Genomic DNA, 19,456 nt, shown 5'->3' with positions numbered 1-19,456 from the left:
AAAGGAGAAGGTTCCCAAAACACAGTCTGTGCAAAAAATAACAACCATATGTTTATAAAGTGGGTATAATTGTGATTGAACAATATATAGCGCGTTTGTTACAAAACTATTATAGTTGTTGTAGCCGGGGGAATAGTTATTGTTTGTTGACGAGATCTCCGGATTATATCGTGTTTTCTTGCTTCATCAAAACCAACTTAAAGCCAAAAATTCCTCCATTGAAACATTTGATACAGTAGTCAACCAGTTGCCCTTTATCAATAAGAAATTTTCGCCAGCAACTGGTGTACACACGCATATTGCCTCTGATACTGGAGGTGGTATATAGCCATCAGCACTAGTAGCCATTGACAGCCTTATCCTCCATGAATTTGCCCAATCTCTTTTTAAAACCACCCAACTTAGCGGCTATCACTACATCTTGTGGTAGTGAATGCCATAGTTTAATGATGTGCTGCGTGAAGTACTTCCTTTTATCTGTCCTGAATTTCCCACCAATCAGTTTCATGGGATGACTGTGGGTTCTTTAGGAGAGAGAAATGTCTCCCTATTCATTTTCTGCACACCATGCATAATTGTTCCAGATGTTGTAACCTTTCCTCATAGGGGGGTTGCACCAGCCCCTTGATCATTTTAGTTGCTCTTTTCTGTACTTTTTCCAAATCTACGATATCCTTTTTCGGTGCGGTGACCAGAACTGTATAGAATATTCCAAGTGTGGTTGCACCATGGCTGTATGACATGGCCGATTTTATTTTTGTTTCCTAATTATGTCTAACGTGGCCTTATTTATCCCCATCATAACACTCTCCCCTTGTCCAAGGGATATATGGCGTGTATTAAGCCACTCATGACGAATGCTGTAACGGGGGTCAAGCCCGAAGGGTCCCAGAACGGGCAGCCCGCGCGGTCAACGGCTAACCTGCCCCGCGCCCGCTTGCCGCACCGACCCCCGTCTCACGGCACGTGACGGTGAGCGTCCGCGCAGCCGAGGGGGAAGGCGGGGCGCCGGGCCGCCATCTTGTCTCCTCGACGGACGATGCGGCGCTGTGTTTGCCCCGCACCCTCTTGCTTCTGGGCGCTCCTAGTGCTGCTGGGCAGAGGCCCGTCGACCGCCCTGCCCTCGCTGATCCCCACAGACGGTGAGCGCGGCTTCCCCCGCCCCCCGCGCTGTGCTGGGCGCTCCACACCGGCGGGAAAGCGTCGACGGGGCCCGGCCTGGGCAGGCCCCCACGCTCGGCGATCGCCAGCACGCCGCCGGGGCCGCGGGACGACGTGCGCCTGCGCACGGGGCGGACCCCTCGCCATAATTACTAATGCCGGCAGCTTCTAGTATGAGCGGGTGACGTTGTGGGCGCGCACGTGTGTAAGGCGCGTTCCCACCCCAAGGCTGAGCCACATGGAGTGATGGGTGCAAACGCAGGGGGGCGGCGGGGTGGGCTAGAGGTTTTCCTCTGAAGCCCCCCCCCCCGAGATTGCGGGGATCTACTCCCAAGTAAGTGGGCGCTGGATTCCTTTCCGCCCGGCCGCCTACAGTTTCCTCTAGAGATTGCGGCACGTAGAACTCCTGTGAGAACCCTTTTTTGGCAGAGAGGTGGCGACGCTTTTTCCTTTCCTCGCAAAGCGGTTTAGTCAACCACAGCACGTTGTGGAGTTTAGGTCCCAACATAAAGGTCCTGGGGCTCAACCCTGCCTGGAAGCCACGCCCCCCATGCTGAAAGTGACTCAGTCAGCTGGCTTCACGCAGATTTCCACGCCCCCCCGCCCGCCAAACCAAATCGAGAATTTGTAACTGTAGGTGCGATTGGGCAGCACGTGTCCATACATAAACCAATGGTTATAGCAAAAAGTGTCAGGTCTTATTTCATGTGGAACATTTAATATTTTTGAACGTTCAAAAAATAGCTCTGCCGATGCAAGTTTCAGGGATTTCCAGGGATTTGGAATTTTCAGGGAAAATTCCAGGGATTTGGATTTGCAAATTTTGGATAACGAGAATATTCCAGTCAAAATGAAGCATATGTAAGCCCCGTTCATTACCCAGTATGTTTTAAGTTGGGGCATCATCCTTAAAGCATGCACCACCTTAACTTCTGAGTCAAACAAGAGGATATGTAATACCCTCCCCAGAGAGGATTGCCTGGTACTTAGCTGGTCTTTCCAGCACCAGGTGACTACCTTTTTATTCTCTCAGGCTTTTAAAGAATTATTTTATTGCTTTTAGGGCTTCTCACGGTTTTATCTTTGCTGTTACGTTTACTTCTGGCTTTATTATATGCTGCATTTTTTTAAATCCCTCATTGCTGGTTTTACCATGTGCCATCTTATTGTCATTGCTTTATTTTCATCTTGTTGTGTTTTTTTTAATCTATTTATATACCACCCAGGGAAGTTCAGTTATCTGACAGCCTAAAAGAGCAATAAATAAACCTTGTACAACTTCTGATATTAAGGAATGTAGGAATTCACAGTCCTTCAGGCTTGCATAATCTCTGGCCCAGTAATTGTTAGCCAAACCAATTAGTTTAAAACAATGGCTCTTAGGATCTACTTTAAATATGTTTTTGCTGCATGTTGGCTGTATTTATGGGACACTCACAAGCATTGCATCTCACCAGTGTAACTGTTTTGATTTTTAGAATGTGGAACAAGGCCTATTGTGGATGAGATAAAAACAGGAGCTCGGATTGTAGGTGGACATGAAGCGCAGCTTGGGGCTTGGCCGTGGCAAGTTAGTCTTCAAATTTACCGCCTTGGTATAGGTTTAAGATATCTCCATATATGTGGTGGATCATTAATTAATAACAATTCAGTGCTAACAGCTGCACACTGCATTAAAGAAACGTTGTACGTATCTTCAAGTCTAGATCTTTTTCTGTTGTCTAGTTTGAGAAAAGTATATCGATCAAAATGCATTGGCTGAATTTGGAAATATATATATGTTCCATTTTTGTAAATGTATTTCTGATTACAACTTCTCCCCTGACCTGCTTTGCCAGATCAGGAGGAAAGGTGTGACATTATAGGCTGCATTTGGGGTATCTGCCGCTTTTTATCTGGGAGCAAGCCTCTAAAAACACAATTGACTCTAGGAACTGTTGTGTGAAGAATCACAGAAAAGTTGCCTGGGTGTACAATCTTTGTGCTCCCTCCACCCCTTGAAGCCAGAAGACCAATCCTTCTATCCATATTCATTCGAATGTTTTTAAATCAAACTCCAAATGTCCCAAAGAAAAGAACAGATTAGGCAGAGGACAGGACCAAGGGCTAAGAGAAGAGGGACTATGAAGGCAAAAGGAGCTAAAAGAAAGAAAGAAAGATGGGGCAAAAAGAGCTAGCTATTGAAGGGAAGTTGAGTCTGGTACTTCTCTGTCTACTCATGTGTAGGCCATTCTTCACAATCTGTATACATTCCTTTGTTGAGCATCTTAAATAATGTCAGCAGTAGTATCATTTGTAAGTACACATTCTGAAAACATACATAGGGTTAGGCTATGCAGGGCAGGCCCTACCATTAGGCAAAATGAGGTGGGGAGTGACAGCAAGGGTGCTGGAGGACAGAACTGTGTATGCCACACACTCTGCCCTCTGTCACTTAAATTAGCCTACTGTGTACAGGTATAGCAGAGGACTCTGTCTGTTGTCAGCGCTGAAGTAAGATTCAACCACCATTCAAGTCAGCTTCTGTACCTGGAAGGGTAGGTGGATGGGATGCCATCTTGTCCTTCTCAGGCAGCAAAAAGCTTTGTGCTAGCCCTGAACCCACATATAAACAGCACTAGTAGGATTATAGGACTATTACATATAACAGTTTGTTTTTATGGTCTTTGCAGATTTCTATGTAATCTACAAACTCATTGAGAGCTTACTCAGGCTATAAATAGCATCAGCCTCTGGCGATCTGCAATGCACAATCCATCCTGCTGAGTCCTTATATTAGGAAAAAAAGCATTTTGGGATTTCTAAGGGAAAAGGGATTTCTAGAAAATCATTTAATTCTGGCTTGAATCAAGGTGCTTCATAAGGCAAATAGGTGGCACCTGGTTTCAAGCAGGGTAAACTGCAACTACAATCCAAACGTAGAGGATCTTATATTAGTCTGTTTTTGCAGTTCTTTGGATCCTGGCCTTTGTATTTGTGATGCTGGTTCAGTGGGCAATCTGTGTTGGTTGTCCATATTTCAGTTTCAGAAAAGAACTGCTTTCTCTTCTTCTGAACAGAATGTCCATGTGGGATAATTAGCATCATTAAATCAGTCTCCTACTAAATGGCACAGATAAGAAAACATATTGCTATATTTACTTAAGAGGGTGCCACAGTAAGAGTCTAAGTTAATTGTTGGAGAATTCTTGAGTTGAAATGGAATTATTGTTGCACATGTTTTGAACTTGCTTTGACAAGTGGTACTTCTGTATATATCTGCCCGGACATAAATGTTTTGCTAGTTATGTTTGTTTATTTGTATTAATAAGATGACTATAAAACTTCCATTCTCTCATTACTTGATCTGAGTAGGGCTCCATGCATTTTAGTTTTACAGAGATTGTGAAACACGACAAAAGTCTCATCTCCCTGAAGTTGCAATTCTGCCATAATAATTGGTTCTTAAAGGGATTTTTATTCTGTTCTAGGAGGCCAGAGATTTGGAGGGCTGTGATTGGCTTGCATCATCTTTATAGCCACAACACTCATACGGTAAAGAGCCGGGTTAGGGCTATCATGGTCCACTCTAAGTACAACAAACATACCTCTGAAAACGATGTTGCCTTGTTGAAGCTAAGCACGTCTGTTATATACAATGACTATATTCAGCCCATCTGTTTACCTAACACTTCTTTTCTCCTGACTGATGAGACTACATGTTACATAAGTGGATGGGGTTTGAAAAACGAGAATGGTAAATCTTTTATTTTTCCCTTCAACTAATCTATTATTAAAAGTGAGAATTAGCTTAATGATCTCAGAATGAGTACATTTGGAGCTCTTTCACACTATACACACTATACACGGGGAAACCCAGATTTACCAGTGAGTGCTTGTCAAGCATAGTTCTCTACTGGATATTCCTGATGGTATACACATTTGGTGCAATTGTACTTTATATTATTAAATATGCATTTAAAATTTGTAGACCAAAACATTATAATGTGTGAAATGGCTCTGGCTCATTACCTTTGCTTGGCAGCAAACTTAAAAAGATAATGAAGTTTTCCCATCTTCACAACTTTTGCTGTTTAATCCCACAGATTGATAATGAATTCTTTAAAATCTGTGAACTTTTGAAAGCTTGCTGCATTTTCAGTATCTAATTAAAAGATATGCGGTGCTTCCAGATGAAGCTTTTATTATGTAGTCACTCTGCTCATTCACAGAATTTTAAGAGGGCTATGTGATCTTCCACTTGTAACCTGCCAGTCACAGGGTCCATTCTTGTGTAAGCGGTGATTTGCCATGGCCATTTTGTGTGTTCATCCTCTGATCACAGTTAACCTAATTACTAATTGTAAGTTAACTGTGGATTGCTTAACCCACAATTAACCTATAGTGTCTAGGCTCAGGCATCTGATCAGAGGTAGAATATGGAAAATGGCTGTGGAATATGTCTGGCACGCATCGCGGTAAATCTGACGCTGTTATATGCTTTTCCCAATGTTTCCAGCTTTTTTCTTTTTACAAAAATCCATTAAGGATGAAAAGACAGCATAGCTGCATAATGTCTTTTGATCAGTAACAGTAGGAGTTGTTTCTTTGGAAGCACCCTAGAAATTTAATCTTTTGAACACTTTATAGTATATGTACATGGTACTATAGTATATAGTATATGGTATTCAATTAAGCGTGCCAGGTCTACCTCACTAAAATTAGTTTTTAGTTTTTTGAAACTGTCATGTATGTGTAATCTCTGCTTCATCTGTGTCAGAATTCTGTCTGGGAAAGTTAGTGCAGTAAAAGGTCTTAGTTCATTCCTATGTTAGATGTTGCAACAGTCACAGATCAGGATGTAAATGTCTTAATCATCTAGCTAGGGCACATTGTGCACAAATTTGACTGCATGATTCACTTGATTGCCTCTTTATCTCATTGTATAAATAGTAAATTATTTTGGGGTGGGGACTTATCTGAAGTTATGAAGGATGTTTTTAAAATAATGAAATAATCCATAGTTTTTGTATCAATACAAATTTGGAAATGACTAGGGAGCTTTTGGCAAAACAACCCATGCAAATGTTGTTATGCTTATGTTTTGGTTTGCGCACCTGACCAACTTTATTTTAAATGTGTAAACTGCCTGAACTCCTATACATACGTAACACATGGATTTTGTTATGACTAATAGCCAAAACAAATCAATTGATACTGAACTGAATAATTAATTCAGTTATGTTTAAATGTGTTTGCTAAGCCTGGCATCGGCTTTTGTATTGACAGCTTAATGTACTGCCATGCATGTGCTGTAACCTTGACCATGGTGATGCCTGAACTCTGTGCCATCTTTACCCGCAGCCACTAAGACTGCTGACTTAAAGGTTGCACCTCTGGAAAGATGAAAGGAGAAAGGGCACATTCAAGGATAAATGGAATTCCATCCACACCTCTATATCAGCTGCGGTCTACATTAGCTGCCAACTAGAACTTGCAACAACTCCAAGAAGATGGAAGCACTCTTGACCCTTATTTTGTTGACTTAATGTAGATACTCTAGAATGCATGGGGGATAAGAGCCTGATGCAATGGGCTTAAGAGAGTTGTATTGGAACAAGGGCTGCCAATATCCAGCATATTTTCATATTGCTCATCTTGTTACAGAAGGTTAAGTGGATGCATACCTCCAGCACCATCTTATGTTTTTTGTGTTTTTTTTCCAGATACAGGCAGTTATCTTTTACAAGAAGCTCAAATAGGAGTTATTCCTCTAGAAACCTGTAATAGATATGACTGGTATGCGGGGGCAGTATCAAGGAATAATCTTTGTGCTGGCTTTGAAACTGGACGTGTCGATAGCTGCAAGGTAAACTGGAGAAAATTCTGTTTTAAAACAAATTCCCAAAACATGCTGTTGTGTTTTCTAGGTTAAATTGTGTTAGCTAGTAACAAGTCACAGTAGAACCAAAGTACTTAGGACAGGGGTCCCCAACTTTTTTGCACCCATTTGAGGAACTGCTGTGGGCACCACCACAAATTGGCTCCCATGGAGGATGTGGCTGGTCACATAATGGTTGCCATGGGGACCTGACTAGTAAAAAGTGAGCTGAGCTGTGGGTCAGGCTAGAGACTGGGACAGGGGAGCAACAGCAAGATAAAGAGGTGGGGAGAGAAATCACGAGCCTACAGGCTGGGAGTGGGAAACAGCAAGGCAAAGGGGTAGAGAAAAGGCAAGGCTAGACGCTATAAGGGGGAGAAACAGTGAGCCAAAGAGATGGCGGGGGGGGAATAGTGAGGCTGGGGGTGTGGAAGGGAAAATAGCAAGGCAAAGGAGTTAGGTAGAGGGGAGAGTAAGAGCAAGGCGAGAGGCGAGAGGGACTAATGTTTTCTAAGCTTTTATTTTTTTTAAAGTTTTTTGAAGGGGGTAGAGTGGAGAGCTTTATGGGTGCTGTTGGAGATCTTGGCAGGCGCTGCAGCACCTGCAGGTGCCAAATTTGGAACCATGAGTTAGGGAATTTGGGGAAGAGAAATTAAGGGTGCAATCCTATTGGGGTAGGCGGTTGCCTCCGAGTTTGGGTGATACTGAACCTATCCAATGCAGGGCAGGAGCAGCGTGGAGGGGATCTTCCCCTCCACGCTTCAGCCGCCCTGCATTCATGGCTAGACAGCTGATTGTGGAAAGTCGGGGGGGGGGGGCAGACACTGGATGGCACATAGGAAGCGTCGGAAAGGCACTTCCGCCTGGCCCGTCCCCAGGAGCACCCCATTTTTGCTGCTCCACGTTGCTTTTATGAGCACAGGGCCGTTCTGCACTGCCTACAAGGCAGCATGGGACGGGGTGGAGGTCAGTTCTCAAGGAACCGACCTATCCTATGGCCGTCTAACCGCTGTCTAGCGGCCATAGGATTGTGCCCTTATTGATATAAAATTCAAGCAATCCAATAATTTCATATGTATAATATAGGTTTGAGCTTATATGACGCAACATTCCAGTTAATTCCATACAAAACCTTTTGTTTATTCGGTCAGTCACTTCCGACTCTTCGTGACTTCATGGACCAGCCCACACCAGAGCTTCCTCTTGGCCGTTGCCACCCCCAGCTCCCTCAAGGTCGAGTCCGTCACCTCCAGAATATCATCCATCCATCTTGCCTTTGGTTGGCCCCTCTTCCTTTTGCCTTCCACTTTCCCTAGCATCAGCGTCTTCTCCAGGGTATCCTGTCTTCTCATTATGTGGCCAAAGTATTTCAGTTTTTCCTTTCATATCCTTCCCTCAAGTGAGCAGTCTGGCTTTATTTCCTGGAGTATGGACTGGTTTGATCTCCTTGCAGTCCAAGGCACTCTCAGAATTTTCCTCCAGCACCACAGTTCAAAAGCATCTATCTTCCTTCGCTCAACCTTCCTTATGGTCCAGCTCTCGCAGCCATAGGTTACTACGGGGAAGACCATTGCTTTAACTATGCGGACCTTTGTTGTCAGTGTGATGTCTCTGCTCATAACTATTTTATCAAGATTTGTCATTGCTGTCCTCCCAAGAAGTAAACGTCTTCTGATTTCCTGGCTGCAGTCAGCGACTGCAGTAATCTTTGCACCTAGAAAGACAAAGTCTGTCACTGCCTCCACGTTTTCTCCCTCTATTTGCCAGTTATCAATCAAGCTGGTTGCCATAATCTTGGGTTCCTCAGCTCCTCCTCGCTTTCAGCCATCAAAGTGGTATCATCTGCATATTGGAGATGGTTAATGTTTCTTCCAGCGATTTTAACTCCGGCCTTGGCTTCATCAAGCCCAGCACGTCGCATGATGTGTTCTGCATACAGGTTGAATAGGTAGGGTGAGAGTATACAACCCTGCTGTACTCCTTTCCCAATCTTAAACCAGTCGGTTGTTCCGTGGACTGTTCTTACCATTGCTACTTGGTTGTTATACAGATTCCTCAGGAGGCAGACAAGATGACTTGGTATCCCCATCCCACCAAGAACTTGCCACAATTTGTTATGATCCACACAGTCAAAGGCTTTAGAATAGTCAATAAAACAGAAATAGATGTTTTTCTGAAACTCCCTGGCTTTCTCCATTATCCAGCGGATATTGGCAATTTGGTCTTGAGTTCCTCTGCCTTTTCTAAACCCAGCTTGTACATCTGGCAATTCTCGTTCCATGAATTGCTGGAGTCTACCTTGCAAGATCTTGAGCATTACCTTACTGGCATGTGAAACAAGTGCCACTGTTCAATAGTTTGAACATTCTTTGGTGCTTCCCTTTTTTGGTATGGGGATATAAGTTGATTTTTTCCAATCTGTTGGCCATTCTTGTGTTTTCCAAATTTGCTGGCATATGGCATGCATCACCTGGACAGCATCATCTTGCAAGATTTTAAACACTTCAGCTGGGATTCCATCATCTCCTGCTGCCTTGTTATTAGCAATGCTTCTGAAGGCCCATTCAACCTCACTCTTCAGGATGTCTGGCTCTAGCTCACTGACCACACCGTCAAATCTATTCCCAATATTATTATCCTTCCTATACAGATCTTCCGTATATTCTTGCCACCTTTTCTTGATCTCTTCTGCTTCTGTGAGGTCCTTGCCATCTTTGTGTTTGATCATACCCATTTTTGCCTGGAATTTATCTCCGATGTTTCTAATTTTCTGGAAGATGTCTCTTGTCCTTCCTATTCTATTATCTTCTTCCGCTTCCGTGCATTGCTTGTTTAAAAATAATTTCTTATCTCTTCTGGCTAACATCTGGAATTTTGCATTTAATTGGGCATATCTCCCCCTATCACTGTTGCCTTTTGCTTTCCTTCTTTCTTGGGCTGCTTCCAGTGTCTCAGCAGACAGCCATCTTGCCTTCTTGGTTTTCTTTTTCTTTGGGACGTTTTTTGTTGCCGCCTCCTGAACAATGTTGCGAACTTCTGTCCATAGTTCTTCCGGGACCTTATCTACTAAACCTAGTCCCTTAAATCTATTCTTCACCTCCACTGCATATTCATTAGGAATATTAGTGAGCTCATACCTAACTGATCTGTGGGTCTTCCCTATTCTCTTTAGCCTGATTCTAAATTGTGCAATAAGAAGTTCGTGATCTGAACTACAATCAGCACCAGGTCTTGTTTTTACCGACTGCATAAATGTCCGCCATCCTTGGCTACAAAGGATGTGGTCAATCTGATTTCGGTGTCGACCGTCTGGTGAAGTCCATGTATAAAGTCGTCTCTTAGGTTGTTGGAAGAGAGTGTTTGTTATGCACAGTGAGTTGTCTTGGCAAAATTCTATCAGCCTATGTCCTGCTTCATTTTGTTCTCCCATACCATGCTTGCCTGTAATTCCAGGTGTTGTTTGACTACCCACCTTAGCATTCCAATCTCCTGTAATAAAAATAACATCTCTTTTTGGCGTATTATCCAGTAGGTGCTGCAGATCCTCATAGAACTGATCTACTTCTGCTTCTTCAGCATCTGTGGTTGGGGCGTATATTTGGATCACTATGATGTTAAATGGCTTACCCTGAATTTGAATTGCGATCATTCTATCGTTTTTTGGATTGTGTCCTAGCACTGCTTTAGTCACTTTATTATTAATTATGAAGGCTCCTCCATTTCTTCTGTGGTCCTCTTGTCCACAGTAGTAGATCTGGTGATCATCTGATGTGAAGTGGCTCATTCCAGTCCATTTCAGTTCACTGACACCCAAAATGTCTATATTTAATCTTGACATCTCCCCAATAACCACATCCAATTTGCCCTGGCTCATAGATCTTACATTCCAGGTTCCTATGGTGCATTGATCTTTAGATCATGGGATTCGTCGTTCACCACCAGCACTGTTGGCCGCTAGCCATCCTTTCGGCTTTGAGCTAGCTGCGTCATCACATCTGGGTCTAGTTGAACTTATCCTCTGTTCCTCCCCAGTAGCATTTTGACCATCTTCCGACCTGGGAGTCCCATCTTCCGATGGTATACTGACATATCTCTGGTTGTACTGATCCATTTAGTTTTCATGGCAAGAATACTGGGGTGGGTTGCCGTTTCCTTCCCCAGGGATCATATTTAGTCTGACCTCTCTGCCATGACCTTCCCATCTTGGGTGTCCCTTCACGGTTTAGCTCATGGTGTCATTGAGGTGGCTCAAGGTCCAGCACCATGACAAGGTAATGATCTCCTTTGCTGGAGATACAAAACCTATCACCGCTATTTTAATACCCTTTCTACTGCCTCACTGAACCTTATCAGAACCTTATCAGTAGGGGCTTTGAGTTCATTTAATAAAGAAAATTAGGGCATAATTTTTAAAATAAAAGACAATCCACAATAGACAATTAAGCAATACTGGGTGAGACGAGAACTGTAGTAGAAGGCATAGTTCTTCCCAGTACTTGTGTACTTACGCGTTGTTGTGATAGCCAACATTAAATCATCCTGGATTCTTGGATCTTTAGCTTGATATTCAGGATATGCCTGTTGAGCCTGGAATTCCCAGAATATCCATGATCAGATTTTGTAAGCGGTCAACCTGTACTTAATGCAATTCAACCAAAACATTACCCAGTTCAGGCCTTTCAAACTCATTCATACTTCCTAGCCGTTGGTATTGTCTTTTGATAATTTATGAGAGGTATAACTGAGTCTTATTGGATCACAATCCTGCTGCATGCTAAAACTTCTAAATGCCATGAGCAACACTCAAATTGTTTGTTTTTTCATATTCCAGGGTGACAGTGGTGGTCCTCTTATGTGCCATTTCCCAAATGACACCAAATATTATTTGGTAGGAATTACAAGCTATGGCATTGGCTGTGGTCGACCAAAACAGCCAGGAGTCTACGTAGATATAGCTAATTACAGACGTTGGATAGATAAACGTGTTGCTCTATACAACAAAACCACCACTGTAAACATTTATTGTGTTCTAATCTTTTTGACTGTGGTGTGGGTAACCTTCTGTCTTGTCTTATGAAAAGTCCAACTGTCCTGCCATAGAACTAACTCAGATTACTTTTTAAACTTATTGCCTGCTCTTGTAAATCTTTAGCAAAATTTACTATTTTACCAATCCATATTATTTTACTCCCACCCAGCAGATTCAAAGTGTATATTTCATCTGTAATTTATAGGGAAGCAATGTACACGACAGATGCCAAATGTTGTCATATTATAGATAGCATTTTAAAAATAAAAAACTTTGCCATTGAGTGCAGATATCTTGTTTGATATTCTGTTTTAATATTTCTTCAGTGCTTGAAGACCAGCTGATTGCACCAGAGAAAAATATGTGATGATCTGTAAGTAAGAGTTACAGTGCAATCGTACACATGTCTGAGGAGGGACACCGTCTATAGGTGTTTCTATGCAAATGCTAGAAGCTTCCAAGACAAAATGGGAGAGTTGGAGTGCTTGGTTTTAAAGGAGAAACTGGATTTAGTGGGCATTACATAAACCAGGTGGAAGGAAGAGAACCAGTGGGATACGGTCATCTTTGGATATCAGCTGTATAGGAAGAACAGGGAAGAGTGTACTGGGGGAGGTGTTACCCAGTACGTCAAAGAGGATATAGTGTCAGGCAGACTAGAACATCTAAAAGGGGTAGGTTTTTCCACAGAAGCAGTGTGGGTGACAATACCAGGCTCCAAAATTAATTTAGTCCTAGGAGCATACTGTTTTCCCAGAACCAGAATGCTCACGGTGACCTTGAGGTGGGAAACGAAATCAGGGAGGCCTCCAAATGAGGGAGTGTTATAATAATGGGTTACCCATGGTGTTGCCCAGGACCTGGTACAGATTTATTATTATTTCTTTGATGTATTAGCCGCCCATCTGGCCAGCTACCTGGCCTTTTTAGGCAGCGTACAATAAAATAACACAAAATATAACAACTGAACAAAACAACATTACTCTAAAAAACCCTAACCAATCCCAAATGCCCACCTGAACAGCCAAGTTTTCAAAGCCTGACAGAAGCTCATCAAAGAGGGGGCATGGCAGAGGTCACTCTGGAGGGAATTCCACAGAGTAGGGGCCACCACAGAAAAGGCCCTCTCCCTAGTCCTCACCAGCCTAGCTGTCCTGGCTGATGGGACAGACAGAAGGCCTACCAAGGCCGATCTTGTTGAGTGGCGTCCCTAGTGTTGCTGGAGGCGCTCCTTAAGATAGAGTGGGCCAGAACCATATAGGGTTTTAAAGGTCAGTACCTTGAATTGGGCCCGGAAAACAACTGGTAACGGAGTGATGTGATCTTGCTGACGGTTGCCTTTAATCAGGTGGGCTGCCGCGTTCTGCACCAGTTGCAACTTCTGAACCGTCTTCAAGGGTAACCCCACGTAGAGTGTATTACAGTAGTCTAGGTGAGAGGAGACCAGGACATGAACTACTGAGGGGAGAAGGTGGTTAGGGAGGTAGGGGCGCAGCAGCCATATCAAATGGAGTTAGTACAGCGCCGCCCAGCTCACCACTGACACCTGAGCCTAAAATGACCCCCAGACTGCAGACCTGGTCCTTTGGGGCAGCTGCACCCCATTCAACATCTCCCAACCTCCCCTTGTCTCCCACCAAAAGTACTTTGGTTTTGTTGGGGTTCAGGTTCAGCTTATTCCTTCCCATCCAGCCACTCACCAACTTCAGACACTTGGACAGCGTTTCTACGGCCAACCTTGGCAAGGATTTAAATGAAAGGTAGAGTTGCATGTCATCCACATATTGGTGACACTGCACCCCAAACCTCCTGATGATAGCCCCCAGAGGCTTCACATAGATGTTAAATAACGTTGGGGAAAGAATAGAACCCTGTGGCACCCTGCAAATGAGAGCCAAGTGTCTGAAGTCTGCTCCCCCAGAGCTACCCTTTGGGATCTGCCAGAGAGGAACGAACAGAACCACCGTAATACAGTGTCCACTATGCCCAACCCCTCCCGGCGGTCCAGGAGGATATTGTGGTCAACGGTATCAAAAGCCACTGAGAGACTGAGGAGAACAAGGAAGGAGCATTCGCGCCTATTCGCTCCTCATATCATCCACCAGGGCCGTTTCTGTCCCATGCCCAGGCCTGAAGCCTGATTGAAATGGATCCGGATAATTGGCTTCTTCCAACTGTGCCTGCAACTGCAACGCCCCCACCTGCTCAATCACCTTGCCCAATAACGGCAGATTTGAGACCAAGCAAGGGTTGTTCAGGTCTTGGGGATCCATGGAGGGCTTCTTTAAGAGTGGTCTTATCACCGCCTCCTTGAGGGCTGATGGCATCACTCCCTCCTCTAAGGAGGCATTCAGCACTGCCTTGATCTCCTCCCCGAGTCTCCCTGCAGCTCATAATGAGCCAAGATGAGCAAGGATCAAGTAAGCAGGTGGTCGGCCTTACAGATTAAAGCACCTTGTCCACTTCCTCAGAAGAAGCTGGAACTGATCCCACACAACCGATGTGCCATTGGTCGCCCCTCGCTCACTAACTGTATCCACAGCACACAGAATAGCACTTGATTTCATCTGCAGAGTGCTTTGCAAACTCATCACAGGAGGCCTTAGAATGCTCCATTGGTTCCAGAACAACCAACTAGGTTCCAAACCATTTGGAACAGCCTCCTGGGACAGCACCCTGCAGACGCAATAGAGGCAGCATAAAAATTATTATTACTATTATATTTATATTCCGCCTTTTCCCCAATACTGGGACTCAAGGTAGCTTTACAACATTAAAACTTGTACAATTAAAACCTATAAATAGAAATATTAAAAGTGTACAAAAGTTAAAAATATAATTAAATCATCAATATTAAAATTGTAAAAATATCAAAACATTAAAAGACAAGAAAAATAGTATCCATCCATATTTTCCCAGGTCCAGACTAGTTATCCCCAAAGGCCTGCTGGAACAAAAAGTTTTGACATGCCTACAAAAGCATATCAAGGAAGGTGCCACTCTCGCCTCCCTGGGAAGGGAGTTCCAGAGCCTTGGGGCAACCACCGAGAAGGCAGTCTCCTGCGTTCCCACCAGGTGTGCCTGTAATGGTGGCGGGACAGCGAGAAGGGCTTCCTCCAAAGTTCTCAGGGCACGAGTAGGCTCATAGGGGATAAGGTCTTTCAGATAACCTGGACCCAAGCTGTGTAGGGCATTATAGGACATGACCAAATCCTTTTTTTGCTCCTCTTATTGCCACATGGTAGGCTGAAGTTACAGCTCTAACCCATGTCCGATGGTCTTTGGAGCGAGATTTCCGCCACCGGCGCTCTAGCCATCTTACCTCCCACTTCAGAGCTGGCAACCATGGGGTGAACCATGGTGCAGTCTGAGCTGTTCAGCGAGACAGGGTGTCTCAGAGCCACCTGGTCTAATGCCACGGTGATTGCAGCATTCCAGTCATCCACCAGGGTATTGACCAAGAGGCCATTTGAGTGCTCCAAAGAATCCCCAAGCTCAGTCAGGAATCCATTTGAATCCACAAGATGCCTGGGGTGGACCATCTTAATGGGTCCTCCATCCCTGTGGAGGGGTTGTGGAACCAAGAAGTCCAACCCCACCAAGTAGTGATCTGACCATGACAAGGGGGTGGTGGGTATACCACTGATTTCCAGATCACTCCCTTCCTCTCCGGAAACAAACACAAGGTTTAATGCGTGACAGGCTACATGGGTGGGCCCAGTTGAAATAGGGTGCAGCACCCAGGAAGCCATGGTTCCATGAAGTCCCAAGGTGCCCTCACGAGGATGGTCTCTGAATGTACAATGACGTCACCCAGCACCAACAAGTTAGGGGACTGCACACGCACATCAGAGACGTGTGTCTCTGATGTAAACGTTGTTGAACCAATTTGAAACAGTGACCATGGCGCTATCAGATTTAATATATATTTAAATAGAAAACTGCCCGGAAGTCCAACATGGTCACATTTGACTTCAAAAGAGGAAGCTTCTCTAAAATGAGGGAACTGATGAAAAGGAAGTTAAAAGGGGGAGTCAAGGGGGTTAAATCCCTTCAAAATGCTTGGAGATTACTCAAAACCACAATAATAGAAGCCCAGCTAAAATGTATACCACAGGTTAGGAAAGGTAGCACCAAGTCCTAGAGGTCGCTGGCATGGCTAACGAGCAGTGTCAAAGGAGCTATTAGAGAAAAGAGCTTCCTTCAGGAAATGGAAGTCTTGCCCAAGCGAGGAAAACAAAAGGGAGCACAAGCTTGCACAAGGGCGATGCAAGCAGACAGTAAGAGATGCAAAGAAGCTTTTTAAAGAGCATACCGCTGCCAAGGCCAACAATAACAAATTTTTTAAATATATCAGAAGCAGAAAACCAGCTAGGGAGGCAGTTGGACCATTGGCTGACAATGGAGCTAAAGGAGTACTGAAGGAGGACAAGGCAAATGCAGAGAAGATGAACAAATTCTTTTCATCTGTCTTCACTGCAGAAGATACAGGACAGATACCTGTGCCTGAATTGATGTTTTCAGGAAGGAGTCTGAGGAACTGAGGCAAATAGTGGTGACAAAAGATGAAGTTCTCAACCTTATTGATAAATTGAAAGCAAATAAATCACCAGGCCCAGATGATATCCATCCTAGAGTTCTCAAAGAACTCAAATATGACATTGCTGATTTTCTAACCAAAATATGTAATATGTCCCTAAGATCAGCCTCAATACAAGAGGACTGGAAGATGGCCAATGTAACATCAATTTTTTAAAAAGGATCCAGGGGGGATCTGGGAAATTACAGGCTGGTTAGCTTAACATCTGTTCTGGGTAAATTGGTTGAAGGCTTTATTAAAGATAAAATAGCACATGGAAAGACAAGCCCTCCTGAAAAAGAATCAACATGGCTTCCACAAAAGTAAATCCTGTCTCACTAACCTTTTAGAGTTCTTTGACAGTGTCAATAAACATGTAGATGGGGTGATCCAGTAGACATTGCTTGCTTAGACTTCCAAAAGGCTTTTGACAGAGTCCTTCATCAAAGACCTGCGAGCAAACTTAGCAGTCATGGAAGAGGAGAGGTCCTCTTATGGATCACCAACTGGTTAAAGAACAGAAAGCAAAGAGTAGGAATCAATGGTAAATTCTCCCAGTGGAGGGAAGTAAATAGTGGGGTCCCACAGGGATCTGTATTAGGACCAATGCTGTTCATAAATGATCTGGAATTGGAGTGAGCAGTCAAGTGGCCAAATTTGCGGATGTCACCAAATTATTTAGAGAGGTTAAAACAAGGGATTGTGAAGAGCTGCAGAAGGATCTCTCCAAACTGGGAGAATGGGCATCTAAATGGCAAATGAGGTTCAATGTAAGCAAGTGTAAAGTGATACACATTGGGGCAAAAAATCCCAACTAGGGATGTTGCGAGTGCCCGACTGGGTCTGGGAGTCCGTCAGGCCTTCCCCCCCGCTCGCAACCCCTGAACCGCGCCCGCCGAGCCCCTGTCCTCACTCGCACCCTCCTGGACTCGCTGCAACCCCATCTAGTGGGTGCCCACCATTTTGCCATCTTTTTTCTGCATAATTTGGGAGTTTTAAAGTGCACATATTTAAATATGCACAGTTTGGGGGCTGGGAAAGTTTAATATGTGCAATATTAGAGGCATTATGCTGGCCCCCAAGCTGTGCATATTTAAATATGCCCATTTTTTTTTTTTAAAAAAAACCCTTTTTACGCAGAAAGAAAGGCCACAAAATGGCCGGTGCTTGCTGGACAGGGTCACGGTGAGTGCAGGCGACTTGCCAAGCTTGTGAGGGCTTGAGTGCGGGTCGGGGGGGCACTTCAGCAGGTGCCTGCAGAACTTGAGCTGGGGTGTGTTCGCACATCCCTGATCCCGACTTCAAATATAACCTGATGGGATCTGAGCTAGCGGTGACTGACCAAGAAAGAGATCTTGGGATTGTGGACAGCTCAGTGAAGATGTTAACCCAGTGTGCGGCCACTGTAAAAAAAGGCAAACGCCATGTTAGGCATAATTAGAAAAGGAATTGAGAATAAAAATCATAATATCATACCACCTTTATACAAGTCTATGGTGCGACCACACTTTGAATACTGTGTATAGTTCTGGTCACCACACCTAAAAAAAAGTTACTGTAGCACTGGAAAAAGGACAGAAAAGGACAACTAAAATGATCAAGGGGCTGGAGCATCTCCCCTATGAGGGAAGGTTACAACAGCTGGGATTGTTTATCTTGTAAAAAAGGAGGGTAAGGGGAGATACGATAGAGGTGTACAAAATTATGCATGATGTGGATAGGGGGACGTTTTTCTCCCTCTCTCATAATACTAGAACTTGGGGCCATCCCATGAAGCCGATCGGTGGGAGATTCGGGACAGATAAAAGGAAGCACTTCTTCACATAGCATATTGTTGTTGTTTATTCAGTCAGTCGCTTCCAACTCTTCGTGACTTAATCTATGGAATTTGCTATCACAGGATGTAGTGATGGCCATAATTCGGATGACTTTAAAAAGGGCTTGGACAAATTCCTGGAGAACGCTGTCAATGGCTGCTAGTCCTGCTGGCCAAGTGCTACCTCTGGTACCAGAGGCAGTAAGCCTATGTACACCAGTTGCTAGGTGAACATGGGTGGGAGGGTGCTGTTGTGCTCGTGTTCTGCTTGTGGGAGTCCCGTGGGCAGCTGGTTGGTCACTGTGTGAACAGAATGCTGGACTAGATGGACCCTTGGTCTGATCCAGCATGGCTCTTATGTTCTTATGTCTGCTTAGAGGTAAGCCTGTTTGGAGGGAGGGCAGGGCTTTGGCTTCCCTCAGCTGTTTTCAGGTAGCAGGAGCAGAGGGAGTTGTCTGATGCACCCAGCCCCACCATTTTAAAAGTTGGGATCAGTAGAGGGTGCAGAAGCACTAGGCCAGTAAGATATTACTGCCCTCTCTGTTCACCCAAATATTTCTGGTCTCCCACCTCCAGTGTAGCATTACAGTGAAACTCCATGTTGTGTCATCCGCCCCGGCCCACACACACACACACACACACACACACACAGACAGACTTTAAACCTGGGCCTGGTACTGAATGGAAAAGCACTGCTGCAGCTGCCCCCCCCCCCACTACTCTGGGGATGCTAAATTGGGACAGGGCCTCACTCATTTGAGCAAAAGGAGAGGGCAGTCTCTGCAACCACCCAGTGTAGCTCTTCTCTACTCAGTGTTCAGCCTTTTAAAAAATAAGCTAAAAAAATACACTGGTGCCTGTGTCAGCTAGAGTGTGGTCTCTGGGTCATTGGCACTTGCGCCGTCATGCTGCATGCTGATACCAGCATGCCTTAAACTGAGGGGGGGTGTTGGCATGCAGCCTTTCTTTCCCCCATGTAAGCCAATGGAACAATATTGAAGGGGGGGTTAT

The 19,456-nt window shown here is 44.4% G+C and overlaps 1 protein-coding gene across 2 annotated transcripts; it reads left to right on the top strand.

Moving 5' to 3' along the window:
• The first annotated feature begins 990 nt into the window (after window positions 1–990).
• On the top strand, window positions 991–12,340 carry LOC146353740 (transmembrane protease serine 12-like). Of its 2 annotated transcripts, none has more exons than XM_084837201.1 (5): window positions 991–1,142; window positions 2,640–2,727; window positions 4,632–4,897; window positions 6,867–7,009; window positions 11,853–12,340. In XM_084837201.1, the coding sequence occupies exons 1-5, from the start codon at window positions 1,040–1,042 to the stop codon at window positions 12,096–12,098; spliced, it is 846 nt and encodes a 281-aa protein (XP_084693327.1). In that variant the 5' UTR covers window positions 991–1,039; the 3' UTR covers window positions 12,099–12,340. The 2 variants fall into 2 exon arrangements, with proteins under 2 accessions (XP_084693327.1, XP_084693326.1); XM_084837200.1 differs by having other exon boundaries at window positions 2,640–2,847.
• The last annotated feature ends 7,116 nt before the right edge of the window (window positions 12,341–19,456 follow it).

This window comes from Heloderma suspectum, chromosome 2 (assembly GCF_057233095.1).
Source record: "Heloderma suspectum isolate Gila_16-S chromosome 2, 16-S_ref, whole genome shotgun sequence".
NCBI classification, from domain to species: domain Eukaryota; kingdom Metazoa; phylum Chordata; class Lepidosauria; order Squamata; family Helodermatidae; genus Heloderma; species Heloderma suspectum.
The sequence above is the reverse complement of the archived record's forward strand: the minus strand, read 5'-3'. Positions and strand labels throughout refer to the sequence as shown.